This window comes from Dendrobium catenatum, unplaced genomic scaffold (assembly GCF_001605985.2).
Source record: "Dendrobium catenatum unplaced genomic scaffold, ASM160598v2 fragScaff_scaffold_1211, whole genome shotgun sequence".
Classification (NCBI taxonomy): domain Eukaryota; kingdom Viridiplantae; phylum Streptophyta; class Magnoliopsida; order Asparagales; family Orchidaceae; genus Dendrobium; species Dendrobium catenatum.
In genome coordinates this window covers 373044-391054 of record NW_021319673.1, presented here as the reverse complement: position 1 = coordinate 391054, position 18011 = coordinate 373044, and the positions used below count along the sequence as shown (strand labels likewise).

The following is an 18011-nucleotide window of genomic DNA, read 5'->3' as shown; positions in this document are numbered from 1 at the left end:
CAAACTTATGATATATGATGATATCGCTTAGTCCTGATGTGAACACAAGTGATTGAAGCACTGGTGAAAGTTAGTTGTGGATTGATTTCTTTGATTATTGCTTATTGCTTTGTGGTTTAGAATATTGAGATGTATGCACATTGCTTTTTTGTCTTTATTATTTTTTTATCGCTTTAATGATTTGAGATGTCTGGGTTGGATAATACCACTTGGGACAGTTTTATTGGTTTTAATAGCACGTGCGTTGCAGGTGTTATTTAATGTCATCGAAATACCAATTGAAGAGGATTTTATTGTGTTTATTCAAAATATTTGGCACTAATGGCTCATGAGCGGTCAACATAACTAGTTCAAAAAGTTTGAAATATTTATTTTTTTTTTTCTTTTTTTTTAATATTATAATTAATTAGTTTTTCAATATTGTTCGTAGATCTTCTAGGGTTTCTCAATATATAAATTATATTATACATGTTATTAAATCATCCATAAACGGACATTTTTGATTGGCTTGTATCGTCATGCACTCTCATCCTCTTTCATGAAGAATTTGCAATAAAAAGATAGAAATTTTAAATTATAATATAGATTATGTCACGACCCGCCCGATCCGGTAGCGGATCCGCTCGGCACCGGGGCCGCGACAAAACCTTTTTATCCAGGATCTGGTCTTTGATTTGGTACTGACTGAATCTTCCAATATTACATCTCAACAGCACAAACTAGAAGCACTATGAATCATCACACAGCGAAACAAAATCCATATTTTCATTTTCCTCAAAATAATCCTTACAGATACAGTACATGGCTTTTGAAAGGAAGACAGAACAGAAAGCTCATGTACTGTACAACTAATGCAACAGGTACATTAACAATCCTATAGGTAGAACTCAGCAATCTTTCTGGACTTCTTCCTACAGAACTGAAAACACAGGAAATGAAGAGCTGAGGCTCAGAGCTAGCAAAGCAACAACCTCCAATCAAACTCTCAGATCCAAACCAAATCTATTCAGACAAAATCGATCAGAAATCGGAACGAATCGCTAAGATATCGAATCAGACATTCGAGAACGAATACAGTGAACAAGTGCAAGAATAGATACGGACAGTCACATCAGAATCAGATTTACACTCAAGAATCAGACGGATTAAATCAAGAGTCAAATCGTACAGAAATTAGAATTCAGATATATCGAACAGATTGTCGGAAAGAGTCGTTAAGATCAGAAAGAACAGAATAAACATACATCACGAAAATCAAAAAATCGAATTGCAGATCGTGTATAACAGAGATATCACAGAACTGAGATTCAAATCGATATCAGACTTTCAGTATATATATATATAATAGCTTAACTAATAAAAAAGACTACGGATTCTGACCCATTCTTCCCTTGTGGCTCACGGCACCAGAAATTCGCTGAATAATTATCAGGCTTAAGTAATGTGCTCACAGCACAGAAAAATAATTCCTCAGATGGGACAAAACAGAAATTTCTCCAACTTGAGCCTCAACTAATTTTCCCAGACACTAACTGAATTCTCTTGATCAGGCCCTTTAGCTCCCTTTTTATTAGCTTCTACACATAGATTTTCAATTCAGAGGAAATCGGGCAAATTCAAGATCAGACAAAAATGGCAGCACAACGGCAGTAGACTAGAATTGACACAGAATTTCGAACTAAATTACCAATATTCGCACAGAATAGTAATCACATTCCGAACTTTATTCTACCTGCACAGAGAATTTATAATTTCACAGAAAATGTCAGTCTACGCAAAAACTCACCCGAATCAAAAATACCCGGACAAAATCTTTCGGAAATCAACCAAAAGGTGCACACTCGGCACTGTCACAATTTACGAGAAGTTGCGGGTATCGAAAGTTACGCGGTAAAAATTGAACCAATCAAAAGATACGGACGAAAAATAGTAACGGAAACGAAATCCGGACAGAAAATACCGCCAAACTCGACGGTTTTGAAAATTGAGAAAGGCGAAATGTGTCTTACCTTGCGTACAGCAATATTCTGAACAGTCTCTTCGGACGAAAACGGCTCCGCATCGTCCGAAAATCAACTTTTGCCAAAATACCCTCGACTTTCTCTCTCCTCAGATATTTATTTTGATATTTTTGATTTTTCTCTCTCTTCAAAACGTCTGAAATCAGCTTTATAATACACAGATCGGCCCGGCCGATCACCAGATCGTCCCAGGACGATCAGACTATTTTGGATCGTCCTGGACGGTTCCCAGAACTATTCGCAGGCCGATATTTTCTACAGTGCCAATCGTCCTGGACGATGTCCAAATCGGCTTGGACGATAAGTACAGAAAATCACCTGGAGCAAAACTGGGCAAATTCTGGAGCAAAATTTCCACTGATCGTCCCAGGATGATCCAGATCGTCCCAGGACGATCCAGATCGTCCTGGACGATCCTGGAGCAGATTTTTAATATTACAGATTACCCTAAAGCCTATTCTAAATAATGCGTCATCGCAACCGTTAGTTCTAAATCTTTAGCACCATCCGGTCCATTAATTTAAATACAATACTATGTATCAGCCGCTCCATTCCGCCTAGTTAGGTTTTATATCACCGCGCATCTGCTTCTCTTCATAAGCGAGAACTCCGAAAACCAATCATGGCGGCTACTGCTGCTGCTTCTCCCGTCTCATTACCGCAACAATTCTCTGGTTTGGCCCCACCCACAGATGTTAAGCTCTTCAATCGGTGGTCTTTCGAAGAAGTTGAGGTCGGTTTTACTTATCTCTCTCTTGTTTCTTTTACCTTGACCCGCAGGATCTAATATATGTTCGTTAATTTAGTTTGTTCAGTAAAGGATATAATGGCTATCCATATTCTTTGATTGAGTTTATGGTGTAATATGTGCGGCAAGGTTGTCTATCATATGCTAAATAGTATTGTTTCTTCGTTGTGTGTCCTTCAACTATTGATTATCTAGTTTTATTGCTTTATTTGGTGTGAATATATATGCTTTTTGTTGTTCTAGTTTCAGTCATCTACCTTATTTCTGAAAATGGGAAATTTTTATGGATTATTTGTTTGTATATATATACCAATCTGATTTTTTTTCTCCTTTTAAATCTTAATTTGTGGATTATTTGTTTGTATTTCAGGTTTCTGACATGTCACTAGCCGACTATATTGCGGTGACTCCATCGAAGCATGCTACTTATCTTCCACACACTGCAGGACGATACTCTGTAAAAAGGTTCAGGAAAGCATAATGTCCAATTGTTGAAAGGTTGACCAATTCTTTGATGATGCATGGTCGCAACAATGGGAAGAAACTGAAGACTGTTCGCATTGTTAAACATGCTATGGACATCATTCATCTCCTTACTGATACAAACCCAATTCAAATCATTGTAGATGCTGTCATTAATAGGTAATTAATACTTGTGTTACAATTGAGTTAATTCACATGAAAGTTTAAGCTAGACAATAATTAATAGGTGCGTTATTTGTTTTTGTCTTCTTAAAACAATTTATTCTACCTACAAATTATACTCGATTCTCATGATGATTGTTATTTCTACTAGAGTTTAAGGGTTGCTCTTGAGTATTCCCGGTTTATCAATTTCAGGGAACATATAACATTGTTTGCATATTTCCTTATTAGACATTTGCAAGAGGTTGTACCCTGGTGTATGCTTTTTGCTTATGATATTATTGTTGTTGATAAGACTAGAGAGGGTGTTGAAGGTAAACTTGAATTATGGAGGTCAACCTTAGAGTTTAAAGGTTTCGTTTGAGTAGATCCAAAACTGAATATATAGAGTGTAATTTTAGTAATAATATATCTAATAGGGGGATTGTGACTTTGGGTGATCAAGTCATAATTAACAGTACACATTTTAGATATCTTGGGTCTATTGTTCAGAGTGATGGTGAAATAGATGTGGATATTATTAATAGAATTTAAGTTGGATGGTTGAACTGGAGGAATTCATTGAGCTTGTTGTGTGATAGAAAAGTTCATCTAAAACTTAAGGGAAAATTCTATAAGATAGTAGTGAGACCTGCAATTCTTTATGGTGCAGAATGTTGGCCATTAAAAGAGAAGCATAATATTAAGTTAAGTGTTGCAGAGATGAGGATGCTTAGGTGGATGAGTGGCTTTATTCTTAGAGATAGGATACAAAATGAGCATATACTTAAAAAGGTTGTAGTAGCTCCAGTGGAAGATAAGATTAGAAAGAGTCGTCTTAGATGGTTTGGTCACATAAAACGGCGGACTTCTGATGACCCGGTTAGGAAAGTAGATGTATTAGATTTGACTTATGTTAGGAAAGGTAGAGGTAGACCTAAAAAAACTTGATTAGAAAATATTAGAAATGACCATTCTTTATTAGATTTAGATGAGAATTTAATTCTTTACAGAATACAATGGAGAAAAAGGATTCATGTAGCCTACCCCAAATAGTGGGATTGGGAAACTCTCTCCCACTAGACAGAAATCTTAATATGAATCAGGATACCCAGGATAGGATGGCATAAAAAGAAACTCCTTGGATACTACTACCAAGACTGACACCCTCCTTTCTAGCCTTAGGCCCTAGAAACTCTTCCTAGACTGCTGGGACTAGATGCCTTTAGCACTCGTATACAAGCTAGCCCTCTTATTAGATTAGGCATGTTAGGCCCATCTTATCTTACCATGTAATCTGCCCTATTAGGGCAATCTCGTTAGCCCCACAAGAGAATCTTATCAAAACTCTCTCCTTTTTCTTTCCACTAGAGGCTTGTTGTTGTTGTATTCTCTTCATGCACATATTTTCTAATTTGTTTTTATTTGCAGTGGCCCACGTGAGGATGCTATTAGAATTGGATCTGCTGGTGTTGTTAGGCGTCAGGCTGTTGATATTTCCCCTCTGAGAAGGGTTAATCAAGCAATATATCTTCTCACAACAGGTGCTTGTGAGAGTGCTTTTCAAAATATCAAGACAATTGCTGAATGTCTTGCTGATGAATTGATTAATGCAGCTAAGGGTTCTTCCAACAGGTGAGCATTTTTCCTTGTGTGATTATTTGTTTTTTTTTTTTTTTTATGCTCTAATCTCCTTCATCAGCTTCACTGTTTTTATAATCTACAAATGTTCTCACGATTATCAGTTTTGTAAATGGAAGGTGATGTTTGTCTTTATAAGGTTTTTTTTATAATTAGTAGATATTAATGTGACTATTTAAAGTGTTTGCTTATACTTATATACGCTTTTGGAAGTTACTTGACGGATGTTGTTGCTTTGTTTGCAGTTACGCTATCAAGAAGAAGGACGAGATTGAACGTGTGGCAAAGGCAAATCGCTGAAGGCCATATTTCAAAAACAGAAGTCCTGAAATGATTTTTTTCCCTTTTTGAATTACATTTAGGCTTCGTTTGGGATAGTTTTTTTATTGCTTCTTGAATTAGCTTTTTAGTATAAAGATTAAAATTTTTGTACTAGAAAATAGCTTCAAGAAACAATAAGAAAGTCATCCCAAACGAAGCCTTAATGTTGTCTTATCTGCTCTTAAGATTGTAGTTGTACTTTTGCGACTTTTTAAGGTTGTGGATGTTTTTCTTTTTAATTTAGTGCTTGATGTTCCTGTTATATTGTTAGTTTCAACATTTACCAAGCGGTGGAACTTTATTCTAAACATTTTTGTTTCAAAATTATCTAATACTTTTGTGCTTCCAAGGTCCCCTTATTTTTATTTTTTAATGCAGAAGTACAGCAGTGTTATGCCACTTTCATGGAATAAAAATAAGTATTCATAATTTCTCGTTTATTGTTGGTGAGAATATATAATAATCTTGGCTGGTGATGTTACTTGAAAGCTGTAAAAACAGTGAATGCAAAGTAAAATGTTGTTCCAACTTCAAACTATGACAAATCTATATTTTCCATCAGTGTAAGGAAGATAATCAACTAATATTACATTATGAGCAACGGCAAAAGCAAAATGTTGTTCGACTGTCTTTTACCTGATGAAAATTTTGAATTCTACAATTTTTTTAGTGCTCTATCAAAAAGCTTATTTTGATTCTGTTTGATGCTTTTTCTTTGACGATCACTTTGTTTTTTTGGGCTGTCGTTAAATCTTTCTGTTACATTGTATCCCTCAAGTTTTGTTTGGTCGTTTCAGATATTTGGTTCCTACATATCTAATTGTAGGGTAGCTTTGCTTGATTTTTTTAATTTACATAGGCAAATGTTTTCTTAAATAAAGAGCTATGAAATGCAATTTTAATATTTGTAAATGATTTTGTACATTTCATTACATATTTGCAGTAAGAAATCGTGGACAATAAGATTAGGGCTGCAAACGAACCGAACACCGAGCTTTAGCCTGTTCGTGTTCGAGCTCATTTGCGCTCCTCAATTTTTGACCAACTAGTCCCTCAATCTCACAAATATTCTTGATTTTTAAACAGCCTTTCATTCATAGGCGGATGAGCGGTCAAGTGAGGGTGGGCAAATGTTGACCCTGAAAAAAAAAATCATTAGAGAGGGATTTTTCGTTATCCCCCCTCGAAAGAACTTTTTTGTCCTCAATTTATTAATCATGCGCCAATTTTTTCCATCCCACCACACAATCGCAGTCGAAGGCTTGAAGCCCTCTCATTATGTCGTTTGCAACTCACAATATTAGGTTGCCTTCTCAATCGCAAGAGATCCTGGCCTTCGCCTTCGCAAATCGCAAGAGTTTGCCCATCGTAAAAAAAAATGGTTTGGATCCGCCCATGCCTTCATCATTTCATTCTTTTTCTTTTTAATGCTCTTTTGACTTTTAGTTAGGTAGAAATTATTATTGTTGAATATTAATTATATTTGGTGAAAGATATTATCTGATATAATTTAATTTTGATTAATTAAATTACCATTATATGAGCATAATTTATACATATTTAATTTACAATTCATATACAAGATAAATGCAGCATATACTAAGAAATGATGGCCAAACATCTCACCTTTTTTTTTCAGAACTTTATACCTAATAGTGCCGGATCAGTTTTGTGTTCGACTCAAATCCGACTCGTGATCTGAAATTGACACCCCTACATTTAGACCCTAACTTTCGCTGTTTGCCTGACAAATTTACTTATAGCTAAGAGTTTGGATCTCAGTTCTAAAGTGGTTCACACTGAAGTGAGTTATAATTATATAAATTAATTTCATAGAAACTCACTTCTTGTGAACTAATTCTGTATTTCTTTGGGCTCTAATGAGCATATTTTCACATTATATTAAAATAATATTTTAAATCAATTTTGTGAGGTCTATAGGTGATTCTCAACTTTGACAAAAATTTAAATGTTTGCTAAAAAAATGCATTTTCTCAGGTCAGCAATCCTAACAACAAAAATAAATGTCCTAAAATTATTTTAAAACTAACAAAATATAAAAAGTTATTCAAATATATTGATTTTATCTTGCGCTATTTAAAATATATATTAATTCTAAATACTTAAAATCAATGTCTCAAAAAATTAAAATTAAATTTCGTAATAGATTATTTTTATCTAATAATGAGTCATATAATGAAGAGAAAAATGATTAAAAAAATAGAGGATAAACATAATTACAAGTAATTAAAAATAGTTATAATAATTAATTTTAATTTATCTTTTTTGTGAAAAAGAAAAATTAGAGGGAGACCTAGCATGTTGAATACCATAATAAAAAAATATCTTCCTTTTTTCCTGCACTCACCAAGTCTCCAAAATATATTAAAAAATCCCCAAAATGTATGAAGTTCCCAAGAGTGTCGTTACCTTTTCAACCCTTAACAACACATTTGCCAAAAAAATATATTGAAATGACTCTTTTTAAAATAACTTTATTAAAGTTTTTTTTTTTTTTTTTTGGAAAATGAGGGCAAAAAGCCCATATATTACTATGTAAAAAAGATTACAAGTAAGACATAATAAAAAGGTTAAACCTCATACAAAAGAAGATGAATAACCAAAAACATATACCCCCAAAGCGACAAAAACAGAATAAAAATAACCAAAACTAGGCCGGCTACCCAAAAATAAGGCAAGAAACACCAAAAATGGACTCAGACTGCTAATCACACGAACCAACAGATTTTTCAGCGACACCGATCAAACATCTCCTGGTTGCCCAATATGCCCTCCAAGGAGATGATTAGCAGCTACATCATCATCCTTCTACAAAAATCATCCAATAGAAACAGTCCAAGGTTGCGAGAAACAACCATCCAAGGAGCTGTGCTTTCAAGAGCAACAACCAAATTCCGAGAAAGAGTTCCAGCCAACAGTGAGCATTCCAACAAAAAACAACTCAAAGGATCCTTCTAATACAGCCTTCCAACCCGATCAGAGCAAAAAAAAAAAAACAACAAGATCCTCCATGACAGCAGTAAAAAAAATTCCACCATTCAACAACACCACAGCCTTCCAACCGAAGAAAACCAACAAGCAACTAGTAAAAAATCCCCCAGCCAAAAACAACATTAAGAAGGCCAAGGAATTCTCAGGTTTTCAGAATGCTTCCAGGTGGATATCTTCTCCTCAACCGCAGATTTGATGATAGAACATAGAGTGGAGGCACTTCTAATTTAAAGTTAAATCTTCTTTCATTTCTTTCCCTCCTAAGATAGTATGTGGCACAACAAACAATAAGGAGGAGAAATTCGTTTTGGTTTTTAAGCAAATAGCTCCTATCACCCAAGAAATGCAAAACTTGAGTAAGCAGAGGTCTCAAAAGGAAATCTTCCAAAACAGGGATCAGTTTTTGTAAAATCGAGAACGCATAATCACATTAAAAAAGGATGTGGTAGTTAGTCTCGTTGTGAGAAGAGCATAAAAAACAAATGGGATGCACCACAATGTTCCTCTTAATAAGCTCCTCTACCGTTTTAAGCCCACCATTAACAGCTATCCAAGTGTATATAGAGTATTTAAGAGCATGATGATTATGCCACACAAATTTATGCCAATCAACAGTAGCCTCCTCCTAAAAATAAAATTTTATAAAAGAAGAGAAACAAGGCTTCTTCCTATCTTTCCAAAGTAAAGTGAATTTAGAATCAAGAGTTATGCCAATATGCCCCAAAGATTAAGCTAAAACCTCTTTAACATTGCTCGGGAAAAACCAACCACCCTCCACCAAAAAATTAGAAATCGTGACCTGATGAGGAATGCGATTTTCCAAGTTACAGTTTGGAAGAGCAGACAATAAAGACCTATCACCGATCCACGGATCCCATAGCATTGCAATATTACTATTAGAATTGACTTCAAAGTGGATACTAGAAGTGATTTGCAGGGCAACCTTCCCAATTTCTCTCCAAAGAGGAGAGACTTTGCACTGAACCGGGGTCCAAGGTGTACAAAATTTAGCATATAGGTAAGTGAACAATATAGACTTAGCATTGTAAAATCTGAAAATCAGAGAGCAACGGTTTGCAAATTGAAGGGCATATAAATCCGAAATGCCCAACCCTCCATTCTTTTTAGGTTTACAGGTTCACTTCCAAGCAATGAGGCGTAATTTTTTGGCCTCCATGTCACCAAAATAGAGGAATCTAGCACACATTCTGCTTAAACTCTTTATTAAAGTTATTGTGCTATATTCAACATATGTTCTATATTTATAATACATCAAACCCTATATGCTTCATAGTTTGGAGTGTTAGGTCCTAATAAAAATAAAATAAAATAATAAAAAATAAAAGATCCTAAAGCAAGAGTAAAATTTGAATTTATATTCCTCATAATATATGTAATTGATCAAATATTCTTACTATTTATTTTTTTTTATGAAAAATATATCTAATTGTTCTCTTTATATTGAAATATCCCTTTTAAATAAAACTATAAATAATTGTTCTCAAGTGAAGAGTTTTACGGCGGCTTCACAATTAAAGACAGAGTGCAAAACGAGTATATACACGAAAAGTTGAAGTAGCTCCAATGGCATATAAGACGGGAGTCCTTCAATGATTTGGTCACATAAAACTTCGATTTGTAGATGAACTGTTAGATGAAAAAAAAGAATTAGATCTAGCAGGAAGAGTTATATCTAAAAGGACTAGACTAGAATATATTAAAAATATTTTTTTATTAGATTTAAATGAGAAATTGACTCCAAATAAAAAAATGGAGAGAAAGGCTTGCTATAGTCGAGTAGTGAGATAAAAGATTATTGTTGTTCTTATTGTATTGATATATTTATAATTAATAACTGCATATATATAATATATATAAGACTTCATTTGTCTTATTACTTTCTAAAATAGTATTTTAATATTAAAAAAATTTTAACTATAATTTTTTTTACTAAAAAGCTACTTTATGCTTCATTTGGGATACTTTTTTATTATTTTTCAAAGTAGTTTTTTAGTTTTTTTTTAATTATAATTTTTTGTGCTAGAAAGTTATCACGGAGTCTTTTGATTGAAAAAGAAATTATCTACTAGCTTTTTCTTAATTCTTGCATCATAATATATATATATATATATATGAACACGCGATCGCCTCTTTTAATTTTATCCATCCTTAATAAAACTTTAATTAAGTTTATTGTATAATATTCAAACGCCTTAATATTTGCTCAAGAGGTCATTTGATTGCAAATATTATGAATACAAAAATAAAAAGGAAAATAATTTTTTTAAAAAAAATTGTTTAAGTAAAGGAATGCAAAACATTTATATAGCGAATTAAAAATATGCCAAATGCCTATTTTTTAAAAAAAATTGGATGACCTTCAAATTTAGAAAAAATATCAAAATCCACAATTTGCAACCTCGTCTTCCTCGTCTACAATCGACATCCACTACTCTTGTGAAACCTCTTAAGTAAATGAAACTAAACTCTTAAACATTGATTCGTCTTTTGATGTAATTGTTGAAATTTTATTTAGAAGCTTCACAGTTAAACGTGCTCATCCCAGAGAAATTTTGGGATGAGTGACATCCTAATAAGTTACATCAATAAAATAAAATCGTGAGACTCTTAGGCCAAAGAAGAAATAACTAGATAGTTAAGAGATTGGCTGTTACAAATGGTATTAAAGTAATACACCAGATAGAAGATGTGAACTAAATGTCAAACAAAACAAAGTTCTACGCCATGTGAGGCACCTCTTAATCTGTATGGAACAAAGTGTTACGTGACAGGAGCCGCCAATTAAACACATAGGGGCCACCTCTACAATCCTCTATGTATGGTGGATGATTTTGGGATAAATTACTGACAACGATGTAAGTTACTTAAATGGAGGAGATTGTGAAACCCCTTAAGTAAAATAATCTAAATCTTAAACATTTAGGCTTTTTTGGTGTAATGATTAAAATTTTATTTAGATACTCAGCAGTTAAACGTGCTCATCTAAGAGAAATTATGAGATGACTGACCTCTTGAGAAGTTATAACAATGGGACAAAATCATGAGACCATTAGGCCAAAGAGGACAATATCTTGATAGTTAAGGGTTTGAGTTGTTGCAACTGTGACATCCCAAACAGAGTCAAAATACACAGTTTCAGAAAATTATCAAATTATCAGAAATCGAATAAAACAACGTTACAAAGCTTTACTTGTACTGAAGCAATATTTTTCTGACATCCAGATAAATTTCTATTCGATAAAAAGCGCACATAACTCAAAATATCTGGTAAAAACTTTCCAAAAATACTTAAATCATGCAAAATCATCATTTCAATAACATACCAAAAGTTACGCGGTAAACGTTTCGTCAATACAAAGATATGCACATTTTACGATAACGGAAATACAAAATTGAGCAGAAAAATACCAAAACTAGAAATCTTCGAAATCAGAAATAGGATTCGGAGTCCTAACTGCGAGATAAACAATTCTTCTAACTGCGTCGTCGAACAAAAATCGCTCCGCGAGCTCCAAAACCAAGCCTTCCTCTTCTCTTTCCTTCTCTTTCTCTCTGCTTTTTCTCTCTCTTTAAAAATATCTCAATTCCAATACTTATCAAAAAGGATCGTCCCGAGACGATTTGCCCTCTGAACAAATCTCGTCCAGACGAAGTGCATTCGTTCCTAGACGATTTACTCTATGGACAAATTTCATCCCGACGGTTCGTCCTGGCTCGTACAGGTTCGTCCAGACGAACCATACAGAATCTTCACAATGTTCTTCAGTTCGTCCCGTACTAAAGTCAGTTCGTACGGACTAACTGCACCAAAAAAAAAATGCACTTCAGAGGAGTTTTACAGCAACTCACCTCAAGTCTCTATTGCTACATGTCATAGGCCGCCACCACTATCCTATGAAGCAGTAACAAAGTTTTTTCTAATATTCATTATATGTACCAATATTAGGTTTTATGGTATTAAAGTACTTAGCTCCAATAAGCACGACCTTATTCATCTAAACACTTTGTGTTATTATATGTTGATGATGTTGTTAGCAACTCAATGGCATATGAAGTTGTCAAGCCTGCAATTGTTGTTGTTGCATGTTCAAATGGAGCTATCAAACCACTATTGATTATATTCTCTCATTAATGTTATGAAACATCTTAAGTAAAAGAAGTTAAACTCTTAAATATCGAGACATTTTTTGGTGTAATAGTTAGCATTTCATTAAGAAACTTCGTAGTAAAGCATGCTCATCCTTGAGAAATCTTGGGATGAGTGGCCTCCTGGGAAGTTACACCAACATGGCAAAACCGTGAGGCTCTTAGGTCAAAGCAGACAATATCTTGATAATTAAGAGTTAGGATTGTTACAAATGCAACCAACCATTCTTAGTAATACCAAATTAGTTTTTGTTGTGTAATATTAAAAATTGTCAGAATTTTGCTTAAAAACTTTTCTTGTACATTATGATTCTTTTTTTATATATCATATCAATTCAATGAAGGAATAACCAAGTTTTCTCCACCATCCACTCTTTATGTCAAAGAAGTTTGTCTACTACTACTATCATACTCTGATAGGTTACAGCAGTCTTATCTAAAGGTTAAACATTGACCACTCTTTGTTTCAACATGTATGCATGTATATATATACATGCTTATTGTCAAATCAAGAAGTTCTACTACGTAAATCCAACAAGCTCAAGATAATTCAATTGTAACATCATTAAGACACTAAAATGCTGCATAAATAATTTATGATCAAAGGGATTATTATAAGTCGCTCTTATACTGTTTGGAATTCTTGCAAATTTTACTAATATGCCTCTCTAATAAAATGTTATAAATAGGACCTTATTTTGTACTTAAAGAGAGTTGGAGAGCTAAGAAATCTAAGGAATTCTAATGACCGCCATAATCAATCACCCCACCATCACCTAATTTCTATCCAACTCCCTTATTGGATTTCAACCATTCGCCTACTTATGTAAACTCTACAATGAATTCTTATAATCTTATATTCTTTAAATAAAAGTAAATTATTTTATTGACAATTATATAGTGTATCATTGCAACTAAAATAAATTTCGTGATTCTTCTCCTTCCTAGGTTTTCCACATAAAAAAGTTCTAATAAATTACAATTTACAAATTCCATTTATGCATGGTGGATCATTATACAAAGCTAAAAAAAAAACTCAACAAACATTCTACCATCGCAAAATTTACAGTATATGTAGTCTATCCGTGCTTATCAAAATCTTGTGCGCTTCTTCGGATAAATCCCGTTAAATCCGGCTGCCCTCGAATTTACTAAATCCCAAATTTAAGCCGTAAATCCGGAATTTACCGAATCCTGGGATTTAGGGTATCTCCAACCAAAATTCTGATTTTTCACTGGAAAATGTAGTAAAATTAAAAAGTGTCGTGATTCATCTCCAGTGGAACGTCATTTTGCCCCCAAATCATCACTCATTTCTTTCCCGCCTATTTCAGACGAGTTCGGTAGAGAGAAAGAAATAGTGCAAACAACTGAGTTCAAATGACGAAAAAAATGGCATTCGATTGCGACGTTTGAGGACCTCCATTCAGCTGTTTGCTGAAGGGTTGGAGATGTTTTTAACGTGCGCACAAAAACTGTTGGGCTGGATTTAGCGTAAATCCGACTTAAATCCCGCTGTAAATCCGATACCAAACAGCCCCTAAATAATGCCTCATCGGAACCGTTAATCAAATCTTTAGCGCCTTCAATATATCATCATGACGGTCCATGACTACAATGCTACATAAGTTGCTCCTCTCCTCCTAACTCGCTAGGGTTTTTATCGCTGCCGCATCTGGTTCTCTCCGAATACCAGCGAGAACTCTCCGAATACCAATCATGGCGGCCGCCCTGTCCTCTCCACCACAATCCTCTGGTTTGGCCTCGCCCACCGATGTTAAGCTCTTCAATCGGTGGTCTTTCGAAGAAATCGAGGTCGGTTTTACTTATCTCTTTCCTGTTTCTTTTATGCATACCAAGCATCAATTTGGCTCCATTGAATTTGAAAAAAAAAAATATATGGAGAAAGAATTGAGCATACCTTTAAATCTACTTAAGTAGATAAACAGCGAGAGATAAGTGTGGAATGTTGAAGGATTGAAATCTCATAAATTGTAAATTGATAGAGGGGAGGGATATCGAAGATATTTTCCGAAATAGTGAGAAATGTGAAAGAGGGAAAGCTGTGGATTCCTATTTCGTGATTTGGAAATGACTATTGAGTGATCTGAAGAGAGAGACGTGTTCAGTGGAATTTTGTTCAAGGGAGTTGGAGAGCAGCTGATTTGGGAAATTTGTTTGGCAGTTCATCATTATTGATCTGATGAAGCACCAAATCGAGCAGATTGTTATAATGTAACACAGTGTAACCTAGTATCTGGTGTTGCCATTGAACCTTGTAATAGCACGCAATAAGCTTGTGTTATAATAAGTGTTGCTAAAAGTTAGTTTTATCGTGGTTGTATTTTATCATTCATGATTTTGACATTTCTCAAGGTTTTACTACTTAATTTATCACATAAATTATGTGTTGAAAATGTGTTTAACTTTAGCTGCTGGTAGCATTATTGATCTTTTTCCCCTTGCAAATCTTAGTTTGTGGATTCTTTTTTTGTATTCAGGTTTCTGACATGTCACTTGCTGACTATATTGCGGTAACTCCTTCGAAGCATGCAACTTATCTTCCACACACAGCTGGACGCTACTCTGTAAAAAGGTTCAGGAAAGCACAGTGTCCCATTGTTGAAAGATTGACCAATTCATTGATGATGCATGGTCGCAACAATGGGAAGAAACTGAAGGCTGTTCGCATCGTTAAACATGCTATGGACATTATTCATCTCCTTACTGATACAAACCCAATCCAAATCATAGTAGATGCTGTCATTAATAGGTAATTAATGCTTGGACGACTACAATTGAGTCAATTCACATGAAAGTTTAAGCTATAGAATAGTTAATATGTGCTTTATTTGTTTGTCTTTTCTTAAAATATTTTATTCTAGCTAAAAAAATGTACTATATTCTCATGATGATTGTTATTTCTCCTAGAGTTTAAGGGTTGTTCTTGAGTATTCGTGGTTTACTCTTTATGCACATATTTTATAATTTGTTTTTACTTGCAGCGGTCCACGAGAGGATGCTACTAGAATTGGATCTGCTGGTGTTGTTAGGCGTCAGGCTGTTGATATTTCGCCTCTGAGACGGGTTAATCAAGCGATATATCTTCTCACAACAGGTGCTCGTGAGAGTGCTTTTCGAAATATCAAGACAATTGCTGAATGTCTTGCTGATGAATTGATTAATGCAGCTAAGGGTTCTTCCAACAGGTGAGCATTTTTCCTTGTGTGATTATTTGTTTTTTTATGCTATAGTCTCCTTCATCAGCTTCACTGTTTTTATAATCTAGAAATGTTCAACACGCTTGAGCAGCTAAGTCTTTCCTGTTTTTTTTTTTTTTCAAAACTATACTTCAATTTTAACTATCTAACTCTGCATTTGTGTCCTAGGAATTAATAAAAATTTTAACATACCTATCCCCGTCGTGGATAATTAATTTTTTTTTAAATGATTTGGATGGTGGTATTTGTCTTGTAAATGAATGTTGATGCACATTATTGCCTTGAGCTATTTATTTGTTTGTCTTTATAAGTTTTTTTTTATTAGTAGATATTATGTGACTTTCAAGTGGATGGTTAAGTGGAGGAATGCATTGGGCTTTTTGTGGCGATCGAAAAGTCCCCCTCAAACTTAAGGGAAAAATTTTATAAGATGGTGGTGAGACCTGTATATGCTTTTGGTGCCAAATGATTGGCCATTAAAAGAGAAGCATAATACTAAGTTAAGTGTTGCAGAGATGAGGATGCTTAGGTGGTTGAGTGGCTTTACCCTTAGAGATAGGATACGAAATGAGCACATATGTGAAAGTTTGGAGTAGCTCCAGTGGAAGATAAGATTAGTGAGAGTCGTCTTTGATGGTTTGGTTACATTAAACGGAGGCCTTTCGATGACTCGGTTAGGAAAGTTGAGGTATTAGATTTGACTTATATTAAGAAAGGTAGAGGTAGACTTAAAAAGACTTAGTTAGAAAATATTAGAAATGATCTTTCTTTATTAGATTTAAATGAGAATTTGACTTTTAATAGGACACAATGGCGAAAAAGGATTAATGTAGCCGACCCCACGTAGTGGGACAAAGGCTTGATGTTGTTGTTGTTTTATTATTAATGTGACTATTTTATTTGTTTGCTTATGCTTATATATGCTTTTGGAAGTATCTTGACGTTTGTTGTTGCTTTGTTTGTAGTTATGCTATCAAGAAGAAGGACGAGATTGAACGTGTGGCCAAGGCAAATCGTTGAAGGCAATTTTTAAAAAACAGAAGTCCTGAAATGATTTATTGCCTTTTTGAATTACATTTAATGTTGTCTTATCTGCTCTTAAGATTGTAGTTGTACGTTTGAGACTTTTTAAGGTTGTGGATGTTTTTCTTTTTAATTTGGTACTTGGATGTTTCTGTTATATTGTTAGTTTCAACATTTTTCGAGCGGTGGATTTTTATTATAAACATTTTGTTACAAAATTATCTAATACTTCTGTCCTTCCAAGGTGTCCTCCTTATTTTTATTTTTTTAATGCAGAAGTACAGCAATTTCATGCCATTTTCCTCGAATAAAAATAATTATTCATATTTTCTCGTTTATTGTTGGTGAGAATATATATTCATCTTTGCTGGTGATGTTACTTGAAAGTTGTAGTGACTTTACATCTGCATGAAAGTACATAAAAACTCTGGAGGTGATATTTTTTTCTTTAGAGAAATGGTGTTTTTTTATTATACATTTTGTAGATTGGATTAGCCTGGTTAATGAGCAATCAGCACATTAGCGCTTGGCATTGAACATGACACAAAGACTTTACATCAGTGATCTGCACTAGATTGTCTATATAATCACTGCTATATATGAAGGCAAAAAAATTTAAGTTTTCTGAAGATATGGATAGTTTTATTTTGTGATCTCTTTCTCCAAGTGTGAGACAGGGATTTTGTAGATCTGAATCGTTGAAAGAACAAGCACTCAAAGAAGATTGGCTTTCATCAAGGAGAAAAACGCACTCTCTTTTCTCTTATTATTACTAGCAATCAATCATTACAGTTTTTTATGGTTGTTCTATAATATATTTATTACCCTAGTTTTTTTTTTGTTCTATGAAATGGTCGTAGAGTGGTCTTTTTTATGTTTTTTTTTTTTTTTACTTCAAGACACGAAAAACAATGGCTTTAGAGAAATGTTGGTGCCAATTGAACTAGCATTTTGCTTTATTTCCTAGTCCTTAGTTTTGCTTCCTGTGGTTTCACATTCTTTGATACACAAAAGATCTGCTGTGGACGGAGTTCCAGTTTTTATGATCCCCTTGACATAGAGAAATTATTCTGTCTAGATGCTGCTCTACGTTCGGTTGTCCTGTACCGAGCGGTATCGAGTTGTGGTACATAGTAGTATTGAGCCGCGGTACAATATAGGGTGATGTGGTGTATTTTTATTGGTTCCCGGATGACGTTCGGTATTCGCACAGAATAATTTTTCCTTGACATA

At 34.2% G+C, this 18011-nt stretch overlaps 1 protein-coding gene and 1 pseudogene across 1 annotated transcript; both read left to right on the top strand.

Annotated features, from left to right (window-relative positions):
* The first annotated feature begins 2643 nt into the window (after positions 1-2643).
* On the top strand, positions 2644-5408 carry LOC110093108 (annotated as a pseudogene).
* Positions 5409-14161: 8753 nt separating this feature from the next.
* Positions 14162-17016, top strand: LOC110093086 (40S ribosomal protein S5). Its single transcript, XM_020817862.2, has 4 exons — positions 14162-14349; positions 15036-15307; positions 15540-15743; positions 16721-17016. The coding sequence occupies exons 1-4, from the start codon at positions 14254-14256 to the stop codon at positions 16773-16775; spliced, it is 627 nt and encodes a 208-aa protein (XP_020673521.1). The 5' UTR covers positions 14162-14253; the 3' UTR covers positions 16776-17016.
* The last annotated feature ends 995 nt before the right edge of the window (positions 17017-18011 follow it).